Here is an 18,508-nt window from a genome sequence, read left to right as displayed (position 1 = left end):
TTCTGTTCTTGATTATATTAGCACAACGGATAGAGATTGAACCTCCCCAAACTCCTCTGATTTCAATCAAGCAATCTGGCACAGCAGGACAGGATCAGTAGGTTCAAGCCTTTGATGGTGATGTTCCTCACGTCCCCATTGCCTATGGTTATGGGCATTTCCTTCAGTTAGGTTTAGTTTATTCGCTTGTGCTGAGCATCTGCACCTGAAATGTGATTTGGAGCTTCCTAAAAGGGAAAATGTGTTGGGTGCACACTGAACGATTTTGTGCAGCCCACAGAATAAATCAGAAACAAATGCCCCTGTTAAGTAGCAAATTGCATCTAAAGTGTTTTTCAAGAAGAGCTGTTTTACTCTTCTTCTTAGAGAGTGTAGTTCATGGGCAAACTGCTCTGAGAATTCAACCAATATGCAGTAAACAGAGGCAATCTGGGAATTGGATTCAAATCTGCATTGCCATTTGGAAACAAATAGCTAATGTAGACATAGCTACTGATGTTTTACTGTGGTGAACATCTTGGCTTTTCTTCCAGTGGAAATAGTCTCTGCATTCATGTAAATATTAAATTCTTCACTTTTGTTTAATTTGGCAAACAAGGAGAGTTAAACTCTGCTGATGTCTGGGCTTATTTTCACTAAAGACTCTAAGTAAAACAAAACATTTTTGTACTTCCTTGAGTTTTCATTTTATTTCACTATTTGCAGTCTTTGCAGTTCTTGGCATCGCTATTTGCAGTTTAATTCCCTTGGTTTGCATCTGTCATTTGACTATACATTAAAGGTTCAACAACCCAAAGCAAAATTATTTTAGCTAAAGGGAATAAATCACTGACTACTCCTCATACTTGAATTATTTACTGGGCAGCTATCTGTCTTCAGACAAAACAATTACATCATAAACTGAAAAGATACCATGGAGGTAATTGAATACATACGACCACACACTTACCGAGTTTGTCATCCACCACAGTGGCTTCGGTTGCTTCTGAAGGCTCACCAATTCCAGCTGAATTGCAACAGCGAACTCGGAAGCAGTAGGATTTGCCTTCAGCCAAATCAAAAACTGCGAAGCGAGGAGACTTCACAGGGATCTCAGTGTTTACCCTTTGCCAGTCCTCTGTGCCAGCAATGCACTGCAGTCAAACCCAGAAACTGCATTTGGAGCAACAGTCTCTGAAAGCTGAGTGTCTAACCCGACAAGACTTTCCACCTGGACCACCAAATGCATGCCTACTATGGAAAACAGGGAGACACGTTCCTTTTTTGGGCCTTTCCAAAGAGACAGTGTATTTCAAAGCTTATGAATCTGCCAGCTGTCCACCTACTCCAGAAAACTAGTGTAAAAGCTTACTGGTTTTAATATATCAAAGCTCAACTCCTCTCCACTGCAAGGAAGTGATATTATTATTAACTGCATCCAGTTCTGGGCCACTTTCAAAATAAGTTCTGCAGACATCCAACATCTTCCAAAGAACAAAGCTCTAACATTACCACATTGCTTCTAGATGCTCTTGTGCCACTCTTGAGAATATTTTTGGAGTGGCTTCCAGAATTAATCAGAATCTGACCTTCATTTTCCAGAAAAAAATTAACATGTGCAATTAATTTGGGAATTGTTTTTATTTCTGTGGCTAGAAGCTCTACATACCATGATCGCTTATACCATTAATATTACTAATTATTTTTTACCTGTGATTTACATTAAAGGCAATTTCAAGTAATGGGTCCTGGTTTCCAAGGGATTTTAAATTCCCAGGAAAACATTACCTGACTACATCACATTAGTGCTCAGTAATCAACATGAAATAGATTATTAAAAAGCTTACTTACATGGAAACTCAAAATTCATATATTCATCCTCTCTAAGTCTGTTGCTAAGTGAAACTCATTTATTTAGACCAGATTTCATAAGAGAGATGAAAAACACATAATGGGAAGATATTTATGTCTTCTATGATGACACTTCTAGACTGACAGGGAAAAGTATTGATAAAGTTTGTGAGCCATGAGATACAAGTAGAAAGGGTGATGGCGTGAAGAATTTTCTAGGCTAGCAGCCATGCAAAAAACATCTCAGAAAAGCAGGACACTGAAATTAAAACTCATTCTGTTCTAGAAAAGAAATTTTGTCATCTTTGTTGAGTTGGTGAAGCAAATGGAAAGTTAATGTAGAGGATAAATATGAGAAGACAGCTGGAGGAGAAAGTGCCAATGCCAAGAAACTCTTGCAGAATGTCTCCATCCAAAAATGTTAACAATCTGTCCCACCAGACAAGCTTCATTTACACAAATCTCATTTTATATATATATGTGTACATATATTTAAAAAATATATATATATAAAACCATGTGACTTTACTCTGTGCTTTCTCATTATAGAGGGAGTTCGTCAGCCTGTCTAACTCCAGGGTAGGTCAATGACACAGTTCATAAAAGGATATTACAGTGTGTGACACATTCTGCATCTACTTTCCTATTTTCCATCTTTCTTTAGTTCCTAGTTTATCTTAAACTACAGTAACTGTTATCTTGATGAAGTATATGAGTTCTAGTCCTGGCCCCAGTTTGAAAGTCTCAGGTGGAAATGAAAATTAACTATAAGTACAGAAGAGATGGCAAAACAAATGTAAAAAGATTGCCACAATGTGACTCTGATTTTGTCCAATTTTACCTTTTCCACAAAGTACATGATACCCTCATGGCCCCGCTGTCCAGGAGGTTTCCAGCTAAGCACAACGTAATTCTTGGTGGCTTCAATAACTTGGAGGTCTGTAGGTGGACCAGGAACAACACCCTCTGAAGAACAGGGGAGAGGAATAGGAAAGGGAATTGGGATTTAATTCCTTCATATTTGTATCAGAATTAGTACCATGGTTAAAATATAGGAGTATTGATATACCTTTGCCCCTGATATTTTTTTAAGACATAGAGTTAAAAGCCATCTAAATATTGGGTTTAAGTGTTCTTCTTTTAACTCTAAGCATGTTTATTTGTTAGGTCCTGAATAATGAAACCTCACCTCGTCAACCAAGTTGGGAGTTATTCAAGGTCAAGTGACTCTCAGAACAACGAACTTTGGGAGCATGCCAAAGTCCACTGAACTCACTGGGAGTTTTCGTAATTACTCAACCAGCTTCACATTAGACTTTTGTAGGCAAAAGGGCCATGTTTACCTGCAGGTTCTTCCTCAGTGACAATAATCTGTCCAGTCCAGGGAGCAGAAGGGTGACCTGAAACAAATGTCAGAGGTATCATGGAAATGGAAGACTTCAGGAACTTTTGAATTAATGAGAAAACTAACTTTTGTAGTTCAAAACTAAGATTTGCAAGATTCACGTGAGCTCTGTTTTCGGTTACTGCTGTGACTGTTGCTCATGTAGCAAGCTAGTTACTCAAGCTAGTTGTAGGCTGACCTGCCTGAATATTCCTGAAATGTCACTGAAGTCACCTAGGTGACAAGCAGAAGTATTTGGCTCACTGAGCTCATCGGTTTCAGAGAGTTAACTTCAACTTCATTTTCTATACTCTATTCATTTGGTTTAACAGCTCACTCATTAAAATAACAGCCAAATTCCTGCAGGCTGCTCTTTGTCTCTTTTTAAGCACTTTCCCTCACATTACCAGCTTTCAAATCATGGGTCACAGTCACAAACAGAAACTGCTCAGTCTGACTCAACATATGCACTTGATACGATTTGGGTGGCTCTCTCAGTGCCTTTACGTTATCATATTATTGCAGTTCTGCATTGAGCTACTGACCAGGTCAATGCACTTTCAGAGATAAATTTTGCAATTGCTGTTCTCCACCTCCACGTGCTTGAGCTTACGTTGGCTGATCTGTTTGGGAAATGTGAGCAGAGAAGGAGGAGGTAGGGAGAAAAGAGGATCCTGAGGGACAAGAGGAGGAGATATAACGGGAACAGGCCACCAAGACCAGACTTCCTCTCCTGAGACAGCTTCCACTCTTCCCAGAGAAAAGAAGAGGCCTTCCCCAGGCTTCAGGTTTCACATGTCTGTCTGAGCACAATGTTTCTTGGCAGTGCCAAACCTCCTTCCTCCGGCCTTTTGTTTTTATTTTGAAGGGGACACTTGATCATCTGACTGCACTCTGCAGCTTGCAGCGTTAAATACAGTAAGACATATAAGCTGGGACTGTGGAAGCCCTGTAGCTTTGCACACCATAGCCCTTCACATCGGACCATTTTAAATAGTAAAACTTCAGAAACAAATAGAGATAATTGGATTTTAGCCATATTTTTTCAGCATATGGGTGTAGAGGTGGATTTGGAAGCAAAATGTCTGGGACATTCCCAGGCCACAGGAAAAATATCCTTGACTTGTAAAATGTTCGCTTTAAAGCAGAGAGCTTGGGATCAATTAGATAATTGGGCTACCCTGCTATTGTGCTGATGTTACTGTGAGACTTTGATCATCACATGAGCACAGACTCAGCCACCCTTGTCTGTGGCACAGAGAGAGACTATTCACAGGATCGGTTCAGCCTTTTTGTTGGCTGAACAAAAGCAAGCCTCTTCAGGCAATTAGCTCTGCTGTGCCTTTTCCTCCCTTCCTGCAAGTTGGGAGCACAGCACCACAGCCAGGCAAAGCCATTTGAGCAGACAGAGCACTCTGTGCAAAGAGCACCGAGATGATTTCTTCTTGGCAAAGCTGTCTCCAAAGAATATTTTGTTTTTGCATTGCTCCCTCTAGTGGGATTTCAAAGGTTTATGAGTAAGATAGTTGTATTTTTTCTCTTTTTTTTTTAATGAGTTGTGACTTCTTAAACCTCTCAGGCAACCTGCAAAAAGCACATCTTACTTCTAAGCCTGGCTCTGTCAGCAGGATCCAGAGCAGCCACGGGCTCTGACACCCGGGACGGTAGGCTAATGCCAGCTTTGTTCACAGCTCGGACTCGGAAAATGTAGGAACGGCCTTCAATCAGACCAGTGACAGGAAAACGAGCAAACTTCACGGGAGTCTCGTTGCACTGGGTCCAGTGGGTGGTGCCAACCTCACACCTGAAAAATACAAACAGCAAGAGCAGTGCTGGGAAGGGAAAAATGCAAACTCGGGGCACCCAACCCCATTTACAGCTTCACCATCTGTTCGTGTTCATTAGCTGGTCCATACCAGTTTCCTCAACAGCATTTTATACTGATGACATCAAAGCAGCTGCACCAAGGGGTCAGGGCTGAAGTACCATCTGGGCATGCACTAAATCCCTCACAGCTGCACCCCTTCTTTCCTGAATTGAGGAAGGGACATGAAGAGAACTCACTTCACTGTTTAAATCCTCATGAGTATTCTTGGGGATGCTTAGGGAGCGTCAGCTTTAGCATACTTGAAGGGACATGAAATACATATATATCTTTTGCAGTTGCCAGAAGGCGACTCGTTCATCTTTCATGCACAGTGCTCCACTGTACATCCCACAAAATGATGGGCTTCATGGGGCATGGAGACCTCCGTTGTGAGTTCTGTGACCAGCCCAGCACTCAGGTGGCTGTGAACGGGGTGGAAGTCGGGCACTCAACCCGACCCTGCTTCAAACACCTCTGGGGCTGCCAAGGGAGCCTGCGGTGTGGTGGCTGCAGCCACTTCAATGACAAGACCTGGCAGCATGGTGCTGGTCCCACTGCTGCAAAGCCTCACACCTGGCAGGAGGCTGGTTTCTGGCAGAAGGAGGAGATAACCAGCAGCAAGGAGGGACCACAGCAAATTTGGCTCAGGGAGACAGGAGGAACCTGCGGGGATGGCTTCCCAGTATCCAGCAAGATAGTCAACAGCAGCATGAACTAGCAGTTTGGGAAAGACATTTTGTTGCTGCTGAGATATCTGCTGAATGTTACAGCGCCCGCCCAGATTTCTTGGTAGATGCACGCATCTCTTTTCTGGGAATTGTTACCATCTCGTTCAGGGCAGTTTTGTGGTTCTGGTTTCTGCTTGGGGCAAAGGATGCCCAAGCTTCACCTCTAGCATTAGCACAGACCGGTCCTGCTGCCTTAGGTGACCTCCTCACTCTGTGAGGCAGCTAGGGGCTACCTTGGCTGAATATTTGGGTGCCTAAATACCCTCAGTGGGATCAAATACTGGAGAGCAGTAACACAGTTTTGAATTTAGGAGCAAAAGTAGAATAAAGGAGGTGAGCACAAGAGAAAAAGCAAAATGTCATTTGTCTTGCAGTAACCCTCAGTGCTAATCCCTCAATAGCTTCATTGAGCTCAATGTGAGACGGCAATGTGCGCTTGCAGCCCAGAAAGCTAACGGCATCCTGGGCAGCATCAAAAGAAGCGTGGCCAGCAGGTTGAGGGAGATGATTCTGCCTCTCTACTCCACTCTCGTGAGACCCCACCTGGAGTACTGCATCCAGCTTTGGGCCCCCCAACATGAGAAGGACATGAACCTGTTGGAGTGGGTCCAAAGGAGGGCCACAAAGATGATCAGAGGGCTGGGGCACCTCTTCTACAAAGACAGGCTGAGACAGTTGGGGTTGTTCAGCCTGGAGAAGGCTCTGGGGAGACCTTATAACAGCCTTTCAGTATCTGAAGGGGGCCTACAAGAAAGCTGGAGAGGGACATTTTACAAGGTGATGTAGTGATAGGATATGGGGGAATGGCTTCAAACTAGAAGAGGGTAGATTTAGATTAGGTATTAGGAAGAAATTTTTCACTGTGGTGGTGATGCACTGGAACAAGTTGCCCAGAGGAGCTGTGGAGGCCCCATCCCTGGAAGTGTTCAAGGCCAGGCTGGATGGGACTTTGAGCAACTTGCTCTAGTGAAGGTCTCCCTGCCCATGGCAGGAGGGTTGGAACTTGATGATCTTTAAGGTCACTTCCAACCTAAATTAAAATTATAGATCCATAGGATGGTTTATCTCATGCTTTTCAATGTGCTTTTAGGTTTTTGAGTTAGAATGAGCAGCAATACAAATTCTCCCGTCCAGCGTGCTCACTGACCTGTCAATGAAATATCCAAGGATGGGGTTTCCTCCATCGACAGCAGGCTGCTTCCAGGAGACAATGACATAATCTTTGTTGGCATCTAAGCACTGCACATCCAGTGGTGCGCCAGGGGCTCCGGGGATTTCAGCATCAGCATCTATGAGGATTTCCAAATATGAGCCACAGTTCTTTCACAATTATTAATCTTTAAGGACAGAACTCTCTTCCTACTGAGCCAAAAAAAGAAGTTCCATTACCAGCCTCAAAAAGTATTTGTTTTTATATTGCCAGTGTATTTCTAGGTTTTGGGTTTCTCTTTGCCACATTTACAAATGCTTAATATGTTACAGCATACTGTAAATGTAATTCACCTAAGCATTTTAAATAAAATTAGTAACATGCATTTTGGTTAGGTAGCTGCCAGAGACACAGCTGAACTAAAAACTTGGCAGACTCTATATTTACCTGCTCTTCTACTTAGGAGAAGAGGCTGATATCTTGCCTTACAGCCAGGCAATAGCTCAATCAAAAGTATTCACCCATTGGATATATGGTACTGAATTAAATATCTTATCATCTCATGCATAGTCCTTCATCGTTTGTTTTTGGTTAGCTATGAACTGCAAAGGTATCAAAACCTTTTGAAGTTTACTTATATTACACATACATTATCATTGTGGAATATAACCTTCATAAGGATGAGCGTATTGTTCCTTTGAAGTGTTTATCACAAATCTGGGACTGCTGGTGTCAAAGGGCCTTGACTGCAGCATCAGCTTCTGGACATATCTTATCTAAAGCTTTAAAAAACAGAGCACAGTTCTGGGCACTGGGGAATTTTGTTTACATAGTCAGAGTCTGATTTGTGAGATGAGGTAATTTTTATGTAGAGAAAAATAACCTTTGCAGGAAGATTGTATGAAAGACTTTCAAAGAAAAGAGGTTGTTTCTCTGCAGAATAACACCAATTTGTACAATTACATGTAGCATTTTTTCAAGTCCGCTACTTCAAAAGGAGACCTGACTTAGACAAGAAAGATATGTACCTGAAGAAATAAATATTTTGCTAATAAATAGTATTCATAAGTCCCATCTAAATCCCAGACTTCTTAAAAAGGTTTAATGTTACAAGGCACTAGAGGATTTTGTATTATGGTATACAGTAATCTATTTTTTATGCTTTTGGTTTTCAGAAAAAAATGCCTTATAAGAGCAGTTAACATGCTCTGTTAAGCAAAACAGTAGTCTTCAGGAAAAAAACCCACACTTTACACGGTGTCTTCTCTTATAGGCAGAGTAGCATCACATGGAGCTTTTGAAGCTGTGCCAAAGCTACTGAGTCCAGGTTCTAATTACAGCTAACTAGATCCATTTTTAAAAACAGTAATGTACAGAGTAAGCAATCCAGTTAACATAACAAAATAATAAGAACATTACAAGCAATAACAATATGTCTTCAGTGATCTTCATACAAAAGGTTTAAATTGCCCATATTTACCACTTGACTAACATGAGACACCACAATTTCTTTCCAAGACAGACTGGGAAATAGCTGGGAGAACCAAGATAGCTGATCAGCCCCAGGGAGGCTAGGATTTCAGCCCTGATGGCTTACTGACAAATGCTGACCTGTAGCCATGGCAGAAGAGTCACACATGCTCTCAAAACCCATCTAAAGACTTAATGTTATGAGCCTGATTAATACATCACTCACCTCCATCAGGAATTTCTACATGTGACACAGAAAGACAACTGCTTGTGCTTAAGTACTATAGCTAGCCATTTATAGCAAATTTGCATACAATTTAGGAGGAACAGTGAGGAGTATAGGAGTCAACTGAGACTGCAGGGACCATTTAAGTAGGAATGTAGAATATAATTAATCTAATTAGAATTTGGCAAACACACCAATTGGCTAGTCAGATACTCTGGTGAAAGTGGGTTTGCAGTCAGGTAACACCTGCATTGCTAGAAGATGTAACAGGAATGAGGGCAATCTTTTATTTATATGGCAGCAGAATTTAAAACAAAGCAAGAAAGATAAGTCCTATTCCTTGTCACAGATGCTCATTTCAGTAGATTCTTTCTTCAGGTGGTGAAAACATCTGCTTCAGTCATATGTTCTGAGCAGGCTGTTATCTCACACAGCTCTGCTGGACTTGGCAACACAGTGCCATTCTAGGCATGGTCTCAGAGCCAAGAATTTCCAGAGCCTTTTGAATTAGCATTTCATGCTTCAGCTGCTTTTAGCAGCTGGGACAGATATAGAATCAGCACGCAACCTGATAGCCATGGCTCCTTTTAAAGAAATCGTTCTCTAATAGAAATTGAAGGATTTTTTTCATGGTACAAGCAAACACCACCCACAGAAATTACATTGTAATTCTACGCTTTGCTGTTTTACTTTAGAGCATCACAGAATTGTTGAGATTGGCAGACAACTCCAGAGATCACCTAGTCTGACCCCTGTCTCAAAGGAGGGTGAGCTAGAGCTAGTTGCCCAGGACCATGTCAAATCTGGTTTTGGATATCTCCAAGGTTGGAGACTGTCTGGGTAACCTATTCCAGTGTTCAACCACCCTTGCAGTAAAAAAAGTGGTTTATGTTTAAATGAGCTTTCCTCTATTTTACTTGGTGTCCATTGCCTTTTGTCCTTGCGCTGGGCACCACTGAAAAGAGCCCATCCTGTCTCTGTCTTCTTTACTTCCCTCCATCAGACATTTATACATGTGGATAAACTCCTCCTAAGCCTTCTCTTCTCCAGGCTGGCTGCACAGCTCCACCTTTCTCAGCCTTTCCTCATATGAGAGATGCTCCAAGCCCTTAAATCACCTTCTCTAGACTAACTCTAGTGAATTCCTGTCTCTCTCGTACTGGGGAGCCCAGGACTGGACCCAGCACTCCGTATGAGCTCACCAGTGCTCAACAGAGGGGAAAGATCACCTCCTTAACCTGCTGGCAATGCTCTTCCTAAAGCAGCCCAGGATGCTGCTGCCCTGCTTTGTGACAAAGGCACATTGCTGTCTCATGTTTGCCTTGGTGTCCACCAGAACCCCCAGGGTCTTTTCTGAAAAGCAGCTTTCCTGCCAGTCAGCCTCCAGCCTGCACTGGTGCGTGAGCTTATTCTTCCCCAGGTGTAGACCTTTGTGTTTCCATGCAACTGTATTTTTTCCTGCATTGTGCATTAGAGAGAACCCCTCAAATGGTGAACAAAATCTTGATCAAAACAGTGCAGTTTAGTTAGCAGTGAGATGGTTACAAAAATACATTTTAATGTTATTATGTAGATTTTTCCTCTTGATGACTTATGTTCAGTACTCTTCACAGGCTGAAGTTGAGAAAGACCCGTGAAGATACATCAATACCCTAAACTTCCTCCTCAGAATGCCAATATGGTTTAGAAGTCTTCTGGCATGTGACACCAAAGCTTGAGGTGTGCATTCAATTTTTCCAAAGATAACAACTGGAAGCTATATTGCTAGAATCTATTAATAGAAAATAATTATTCTCTTTTTATTGGAAACAAAGGACCTAAAATGGCTGAGACTAATTTTACCAGCATTTTCCTCATTTCTCTAGTGAATTCCATTCACAAGACAATCTCCTACCTCGAACAAAGACATAACTACTGTACTCTTCATAGTAGTCTCCCATCACCACTCGTAGAGTGTAAAGACCTTCATCTTCCTTGTTTGCATGAGTCAGTGTTAATGAAGCTCGCTCCCCGGTCCAGTGCATCTGGACCCATTTGGATGGCGTAATAAGAACACCTAGAAATTAGAGAATGTCATGATGAGAACTAGTTGTGATCTACTGAGGAATAGATTCTGAATATGGGGAATAGATAGACTGGAAACACACAAGAGACTATTCTTATTACGCAACTGGCAATCTTCAAAGACAATCATAAATTACAGTTAATTCTGCTCACATGCCAACTTGTCTTTGTTTTCAAATTGCAACTTCAGAAAGCAACAGCTTTTTTATCAGCTCTTGCACAACACATTTGTGCAACTACTTAAGAAGTGTCTTGGCATATAAATAAATAGCAAAAGCTATGAGGATTGTGTAGATGGACCACATAGATGTTGGCCACATGATCAAAATGCTTCTAATTTATTTTTTTTTTAAGAAAGAAAAAATCCCTAGAAGACGTTTTCACTGTGCTTCTGTCTGTTTTCTAACTGTGGTTCCATTTCAAAATGCTAAATTTAATAAACCTTTTAGTTGAAAAAGACAACATATTACCGTTTAGAAACTTGAGAAAGTGATAACCAAATCATAACGTTCACATATGCTGAAATAAGTAAAGATTTACATGAAAGAAGTTTATATTTCTTCTTGTCAAACATTCTCACCATTTCTGTACCATTCGATGTCTGGTTTGAAGCGCTTGATGTCAGGACTGATGACAACTGTGCAGCCCAGACTCATTGTCTCGCCTTCTCTCCCAAAGGCTACATCAAACTTGTCGACAAAGCTGATTTCAAACCTGGAAGCATAGCCGTGAGGGGTAACGCCAACTGTATAAGGGAAAAAAAATCTGGCTGTTTACTTTTTCTTTCCTTTTGTGATGAGAATAGTAAGCAAAAGTACCCAATGATTATGAATACAAGCTCAGGTAAAGTTGAATATGTAAATGGAAACAATATATATATTCAGCAGTCATATTCAGAGGTAATTGCAGTGTCAAATAACCTGAGCCCTTACTGTCACAGAGAATCAACTATTTCTTTATTCATACAACTCTGGTTCTCACAGCTAGTTCATTTTATCAGGGAGAGGCTCCTGCAGAATTTCATTCCAGAATTTCCAAAATTTCAGATCCAGCATTTTATTGTTTTGTCTGAAGGTTTGTTTTATAACTTAAACAGGCTTTTATTTGTGATTAATGATTTGCTTGGGTCAATCTGATCTTTAGCTTATATGGCTCTTTTCTTTCCCTGTTTTAACTCCTTGGTCCATCTCAGGGCAGCCATGTGTCCACTCAACCTTCATTTTTATAAGCTAAATAAGCCTTTTGGGGTTGGGTCTTGATATAAAATGAGCTCTCCATTCCCCCAGGCATTCAAGTAGCCTCTTTCTGTACTTGCTCCTGAATTTACCTTTTCTGATGTGTCACCCGACTTATGCAGTATTCCAGACAGAATATCCCAAGTGCCCCACGCTTGTGCTGCATATACCTGGCACAGGGGCTTCCACATTTCTTTTGAAAACGGCTCAGCTGATAAAACCTCCATTTTTTACCTTGATATATCCAAAATATTCAAATTGGATTCTGGCAATTTGATCTTTTCTACGCATTTTTGTAACGCGTGGAATTGCGTAGCAGCAGACAAGAACGATTAAGTCAACTACTCTGCTTATGCGCATATACCCCCCAGCTTTTTTCCAGACTATGTTTTATATATTGCAAGAGATGAAGTGTTTCTCTCTTTGACAGGTTTTATTCCACAGCCAAGGGCAGTATTAAAAAGATGTTTCTTATGTAAGCAAATAGCCATAGAGCCAGAAGTCAATGCCATTTTTCCCTATGGGTGAAGCTAAGACCACCTGAAATTGTGGAGCTCAGTACCTTTGTAAATCAGACCCGCTTCCTTTTTAACTAATGTTATAAAATATTCTGTTTATTCATTTGTCATGATGTCACAACGGTAAATGGATGTGTCAAACAAACATATATTGCAACTTACGGCCCAGAGGCATGGAAACCGTTCCAGCATACAAAAGACTTGCATCAATTTCTCCTTTGTACCCTAGGCAGAAAAAGAGCAACTCCAGTCACTACCACCAAGAGGTAAAGGCTCTCTGAACCATAAAAAAGAAATTGGTAATGTGCATCTTAAAACAAAACAAAACAAAACAAAAAACAAAGTAAATTTTTTGCAAACTTACTCTTGACCACAAGGGAAGCATAAGCTGAAATTTCTCCTTTTACATTCATAGCAGAGGCCCGATACTGAGCAGTGTCATCAAAATCACATCTAAAATGACAGAAATGATTAGACATGGCACCCCTTTACTCCTTGGCATACCCTCTCCTATGTTTCAGATGAGAAAAAAAAAACCTCAAAAATCTGCGTAATATTTGTAAACAAGAAAAAGCTCGGGAGACAGACATGCTGGGCATTGGACTGATTGTAGCCAATGTTTTTCTCAATGTTAAAACCCCAATGTTTGGAATACATGTCTGTTTTCAAATACCACTTGCAGATTTGAAATTGAAAATACAATGGAAGTAGAAAAAACTGTATGACTATTTATCTAAGTTATCTCTAAGTTATCTCTAATTTACTGTCTCCTATGCAGAGGATGCCTAACGTGGAAACTGTAGAAATGGTAGATATCATAAAAAAATTTCAAAGGGCACCTACCACTATGTAAATTGTCAAATCTGGATTGTTGCTGATTGTCAAATTAAGTCATTAGGTCTCTTGTTTTCAATGTTTTTTAATGCAAAGTGACTGCAAATATTTCCCATTTGGAGGATGCGTAGTGTTAAAGATCTTTCTTGTATATAAGTGAGGACATCTAATTTCTGTTCCTCATTTCAGTAAGAACCAGGAACTTTGCTATATTTGAAAAACGGTTAGCTCATATATTTTTACCCTGAACTAGATTTTTCTCGTGTCTAACTGTACTCATGCAGCAGACAAATGGAAAAAGTAATGGCAAATGTCCCACATGTTTCTGACTCAGACATAAATAGAATAATAATCCAGATAAATTACTCGGGTAATTTACATATCCTGTACTGAGGAAAACCAGAACTGCTTCAACATTTAGCAGACAGCATTCCCTCAGCTGTACAAACTTGATAAGTCTTACATCCCAAGAGACATGTTCACATTTTGCAGGTCTTGATCTATAGCAACATTTCAGCTTAAGCTATTTGTGAAATTATCTAGTATTCCCTTACGTGCTAATCTCCAGTGAGTGGAGCCCATATCGACTTTCAATGATATACTTGCCAGGGTGAGTCTGTACATTGATGGGCACATTGTTTTTGTACCTATGGAAAAGCAAAGAAAGAGTATGTCACAAAAGGAAATGTATAATTATATGCTTTCAAAGGTCACATCCTTGGGTTTCGAAATAGAAGATCAGTTTCTGCAGGTTTCTCCTGGATAAACTGTAGTCCAATTTCTTGGGAAGACATTGTTAAGAGGAGCTTAAGCTTGCTCTCTTTCTTGTTGACCTGCCCCAGGTGAATTTTATTTTCTAATTAAAAGGAGAAAATAGTATTGAACAGGGTGAAAACCAACTTATATTACCCTGAATTTCAGGTTTCTGTTTGTAAAAAAATCGAGGAGTCACATGAGCAACATCTCAGAGTTTTGTGAATTGCAAACAATGAAAATTCTGTAGCATCCTTACGAACTCGGTATCGTACACAATTTTTTTGGTTTACATATTTCATCTACTTTTAAAGCTGCATATTCACAAAAATTTCCAGTAGAAAATTAACTGTTTTTTTGTGCCTTGCATAGCTAGGTTGGCAGAAGGTCTGATGCAAATAGGGTTAGGCTGCTAAAAAAAACTATCTTGATGGTAAAGTACATTGCAGTGAGGGATCTGGAAAATGCTGTACTACCAAAATCTCTGCCTTTACAAGTATACACAAGGAGTGTTTTCTGGTACAGGTATATCTTCAAGTAGGAAAAGTTTACTGTTCAAAATTCCCAGTAAGTAATTTGAAGGAATGAACCAGTACTGCTCAGTAGTGAGCTCGCACTGCTAATTTCAGAGTTTACATAAACAGCTTGAGACTGATGGAGGGAAAGTTCAGTGGTTCGTGATAGATTCTTCCTCACCAATCGTTGCATTAAAAGTCACTCATTCTGAACAAGACATGGTGTAACCAAGTAAATGTTTGAATGAATCTTGTCTTAAGTGAACACTTAATGTAGAACAAACTGGCGATATGAATTTAACAAAAATAAACACTGAATTGTTTTCAGTACATTTGGGATTGATATGAGGTCTATAAAGAAACAATGTTCCCTAAGATAATGTCCTCCTTTAGCATAGCTTTCCCTGTGGTCTGTAAGGTGCATATATAAGGGAAGTGGAAATATAAATGATGATAGATAAAAGTATCTTCATGTCTTACTTTGCTGTAGCTTAAATAAACCTTTCTTTTCATAAGTCATAACAGATATCCAGCCAAAGAGCTTTGCTTCTTCATTTTGGATTTTAAAGGTGAGTTCCTCTCATGATTTTCAATCACAAAAGGGAACAGGTCTGCTCTCAGTGGCATGCCCCACTCCACCAAACAAGTCAGTAATAAGCTATTTTATTTTTACCAAGAATATAATTAGTTTTATGTGTCTCAAGATGAAGCTTTATCTGCAATAAATATGAAAATTGCCTTTCAACAGTTTCAGTGTTGTGAAATAAAGAATATTTCCCTGGCTACAAATATTTGGGCACAGTAATACTCTGGGATTTTTCCAAGTGCCAAAGTGAGCAAGGATCACAAACCCTAATGCTTTTCATCCTGATCTTCCTCTCAGCAAGATGTCTATGAAAAGAGACTTGATGCAGGGCAATACCCTCTATTCCAGACTTCAAACAGTTGCAGAGATGCTTGACCTCATTACAGGTCTCCTACTGCATTATACTGACTTTCAGTAAAGAATAATACGTGGGGCCACTAAGAGTAAATCCATTCACCACCGCTCTTCACCTCATCTCTGCAATGATGCCCCCCAGACTGATCAGCCTAGAAACATTTGGGTATGTCTATATTCTGTGTACTACATCAAATAGTTTAGAAAATAGAATATAGCCATCAGTTCCTAATATTTTGCTAATATGAAATCCTGTGAAATGGGACTTGACTCCGTAATCTCTTTAACTTTTCTCCAAAGGGTTGGGTGACCCTTGGATACTGTTGGCAGTGCGGGCATTCAGTATCATGTGGTGCTGTGCAGAAACAAGCTGAGCCAAGCAGCAGCGAGAAGACTTTCACTTCTCTTGTTGTCATTATCAGGTTAGTAAAAAATAATTGATTCAATTTTGGCTTATTCATATTCATCTATGGGAAGAGTAGGGCTCATGTGTTAAATGGACCATTTGTTATTTCTGGAAACGCAAATTCCAGAACAGCCAAGTCATTAGCTAATGTTGGACTGCAACCTCCCACTGTCATTATGCACTGATAGTTTATGCTTTCTGCTACTGGTTTCAAATGTCCTGGGTTTTCCATATGCTTTTTCTAAGGGAGTCGGAACAGCTGCATCACACAGTAAGGTTTTCTTTAGAGAAAGTTCATGAAGCTTTATAATTTATCATGCACAGGATGAAAAGATCTCCATTGCTTATACAGATAATGACTGTTTGGAATACACGACTGACTTTTCATTAGAAACGCTGAATGAGAGCTGACAGATCCAGGTCAGCACTGTTCTGTATCTCGGAGCAAAGACAACTGCTGAAATGGCTGTGAACTCCTTTTTTTTCCATTAGTAGCCTGTGGCAAACTGAAATCCCTTTGGAATTCAGATGTACGGTAAAATGATGTATTAATTTCCACCATCCACATTTAGCACTTAGATGAAAGGCTGGTTCACAGTGAGAGCAAAGGCAGACAGCTGAAGGCTTGGTTTAACCATGTCAGGTTTTTGGGATAAGGTGAATCTCAACCACAGTGAAAATGGCGCAGTGCTCACGTTCTTGGTTAGGATTCAGGTTACAGAGCTGGATTACAGCCATGAGGGTAGCTGACCGTTCCTTATGCCCACCTGAGACCAGACCCGAAGGGTTTGTCTGGAATCCCCTCTAGGAGGAATGTCAAAACAGGGCACTCGCAACCCTTACGTTATGGGAAAAATGTGTCCGTGCAGAGCCTGGCTGTCGGTTGTCATTGTCTAAGGAGAGAGACCAAGCGAGTTCGTGGGCATCAGCTTTGGCCTATTAATGTACCTCTTAGGAGCAATTTTTATCAAGCCCTGAGAATAAGTTTTTTAAGACCTAGATAAACACAGAGTCCATTAAGAAAATCAAGTAGTAAATTGCAAAATATAAGTATTACTTAACATTGTGGTATAGTAGATGTTTTCTGATGTCTCCACAAATAGAATCTCTGTAGGACTTATTCCTAATTCATGCTTAATGCTGAACACAAGCTTATTCTTTATTCATTTTATAAACACATACATATGTTTTATATACACATTCTAGAATAATCTTTTAAATCAGATAATGAGCATCATATCTGATTTTATGTTTGAAAAAAAAGTTATTACTTATTATCTTAACAACTTGATGGTATCTGTGTCCCATGAAACAGATAAGAAAGATCAGCTCAATAGATGGTGAGACAGTAAAGCTTCATAAGTCACTGTTAATTAAGCTAAATTTGATTCCAGTCAGGATAAACTTTAACCCAAGAGTCAAATTAGACCTCCAGCTATGACTAAGAGTATATTTTGGAGTTCTTACAGTAAAGATTTAGATCAACGGCATGCAAGTGAATAGAAAGTTTCCAATGGACTCCAAACCTTTCTGAAGATTGGATGGTCGTGCATCTACCTGCAGTATTTGACTTGAAGTAATTATGACATGTCTGCTACGAACACCCCGCATCATGAGATTTCGGTTTCATGGCGATTCAGTACTATAACTGCTCAGCTGCCAGGCAGCCAGTTCTTAACTGAACCATGTTTTAATTCTTCAGGGATGTTAGTGGCATTTGTAGACTAAACAGAAGTATTTGGAAAACAGTATTTTAAGGATAGCACTGACAATAAATTAAACTGCTGTTTTTCTTTCATCAGCAGATGGAAACAGTATATTGGATGTCTCTATGAAACAAAAAAAATCTTTGCATTCATATTGCTGTTACACAAAGTATTATTTTGCCTTCTAATATTTTTCTTTTATTTTGTAAAGGGTGACTTGAAAGGTGTTTGATAGGCCTCTGTACCTGATTTATTTTATTGAACTTGTATCTTTCCTGACATGACTTCAGATATTGGTTATGTGGTGACTTTCAGTGATAGAGAAACAAACTTACCACGTAACACGGGGTGCTGGCCAGCCAGCCACGGAACAATGAAATTTGACATTTTGCTTTTCCCAGACAGTGTGAGAACGAGGCTCAATAATAAACTCAGGAGGATGTAAAAGTTTATCTTGATTCAACTTTTTGTGGAATGCCTGAGTCTCTTCTAGCTGGAAAAGAAACATTTGATTATAAATGTCAGCAGTGCAAACTATTAATATGTAAAAAAAAAATATTAATTTTTTTAAGAGCAGTAAAAAAATATGCAATTTTTATTTAAAAATCAGATAGACATACTTAGTGTATTTATATCACCTGGGCACAGAAAACAAGGTTTTCATCTTCAAGAATTTCTCCTCCAAAAAGAGCTAGATTTTATTGTACTGTTTTTTTCCCTTAAAGCTATTCTAAGTAAAATAATTTTCCACATTTTTTTTTTTTTAATACAGAGTGAAAGGTGAAATAGATCTGAAACTCAGCTGTCTTCTATACTTTTGCTCTAATGCAAAATTGTGTACGCATCCATCACCTCTGACAGACTTCCTCTCAAACCCTTCCT

The 18,508-nt window shown here is 39.8% G+C and overlaps 1 protein-coding gene across 1 annotated transcript in view; it reads right to left on the bottom strand.

Annotated features, from left to right (window-relative positions):
• The window catches only part of MYOM1 (myomesin 1), a 75,526-nt gene that overhangs the window by 40,640 nt on the left and 16,378 nt on the right, over nucleotides 1-18,508 (bottom strand). The window contains exons 5-15 of the mRNA XM_009886641.1: nucleotides 17,962-18,119; nucleotides 13,861-13,953; nucleotides 12,837-12,925; nucleotides 12,635-12,697; nucleotides 11,300-11,464; nucleotides 10,550-10,711; nucleotides 6,957-7,098; nucleotides 4,819-5,018; nucleotides 3,174-3,230; nucleotides 2,672-2,796; nucleotides 950-1,133 (exon numbers count right to left, since the gene is read on the bottom strand). Coding sequence (XP_009884943.1) covers nucleotides 950-1,133; nucleotides 2,672-2,796; nucleotides 3,174-3,230; nucleotides 4,819-5,018; nucleotides 6,957-7,098; nucleotides 10,550-10,711; nucleotides 11,300-11,464; nucleotides 12,635-12,697; nucleotides 12,837-12,925; nucleotides 13,861-13,953; nucleotides 17,962-18,119 — 1,438 coding nt within the window. The remainder of the gene's footprint in view (nucleotides 1-949; nucleotides 1,134-2,671; nucleotides 2,797-3,173; nucleotides 3,231-4,818; nucleotides 5,019-6,956; nucleotides 7,099-10,549; nucleotides 10,712-11,299; nucleotides 11,465-12,634; nucleotides 12,698-12,836; nucleotides 12,926-13,860; nucleotides 13,954-17,961; nucleotides 18,120-18,508) is intronic.

This window comes from Charadrius vociferus, unplaced genomic scaffold, assembly GCF_000708025.1.
Source record: "Charadrius vociferus isolate BGI_N301 unplaced genomic scaffold, ASM70802v2 scaffold45, whole genome shotgun sequence".
NCBI lineage: Eukaryota > Metazoa > Chordata > Aves > Charadriiformes > Charadriidae > Charadrius > Charadrius vociferus.
Note: the sequence above shows the minus strand (reverse complement) of the source record. Positions and strands in the feature narration are given on the sequence as shown.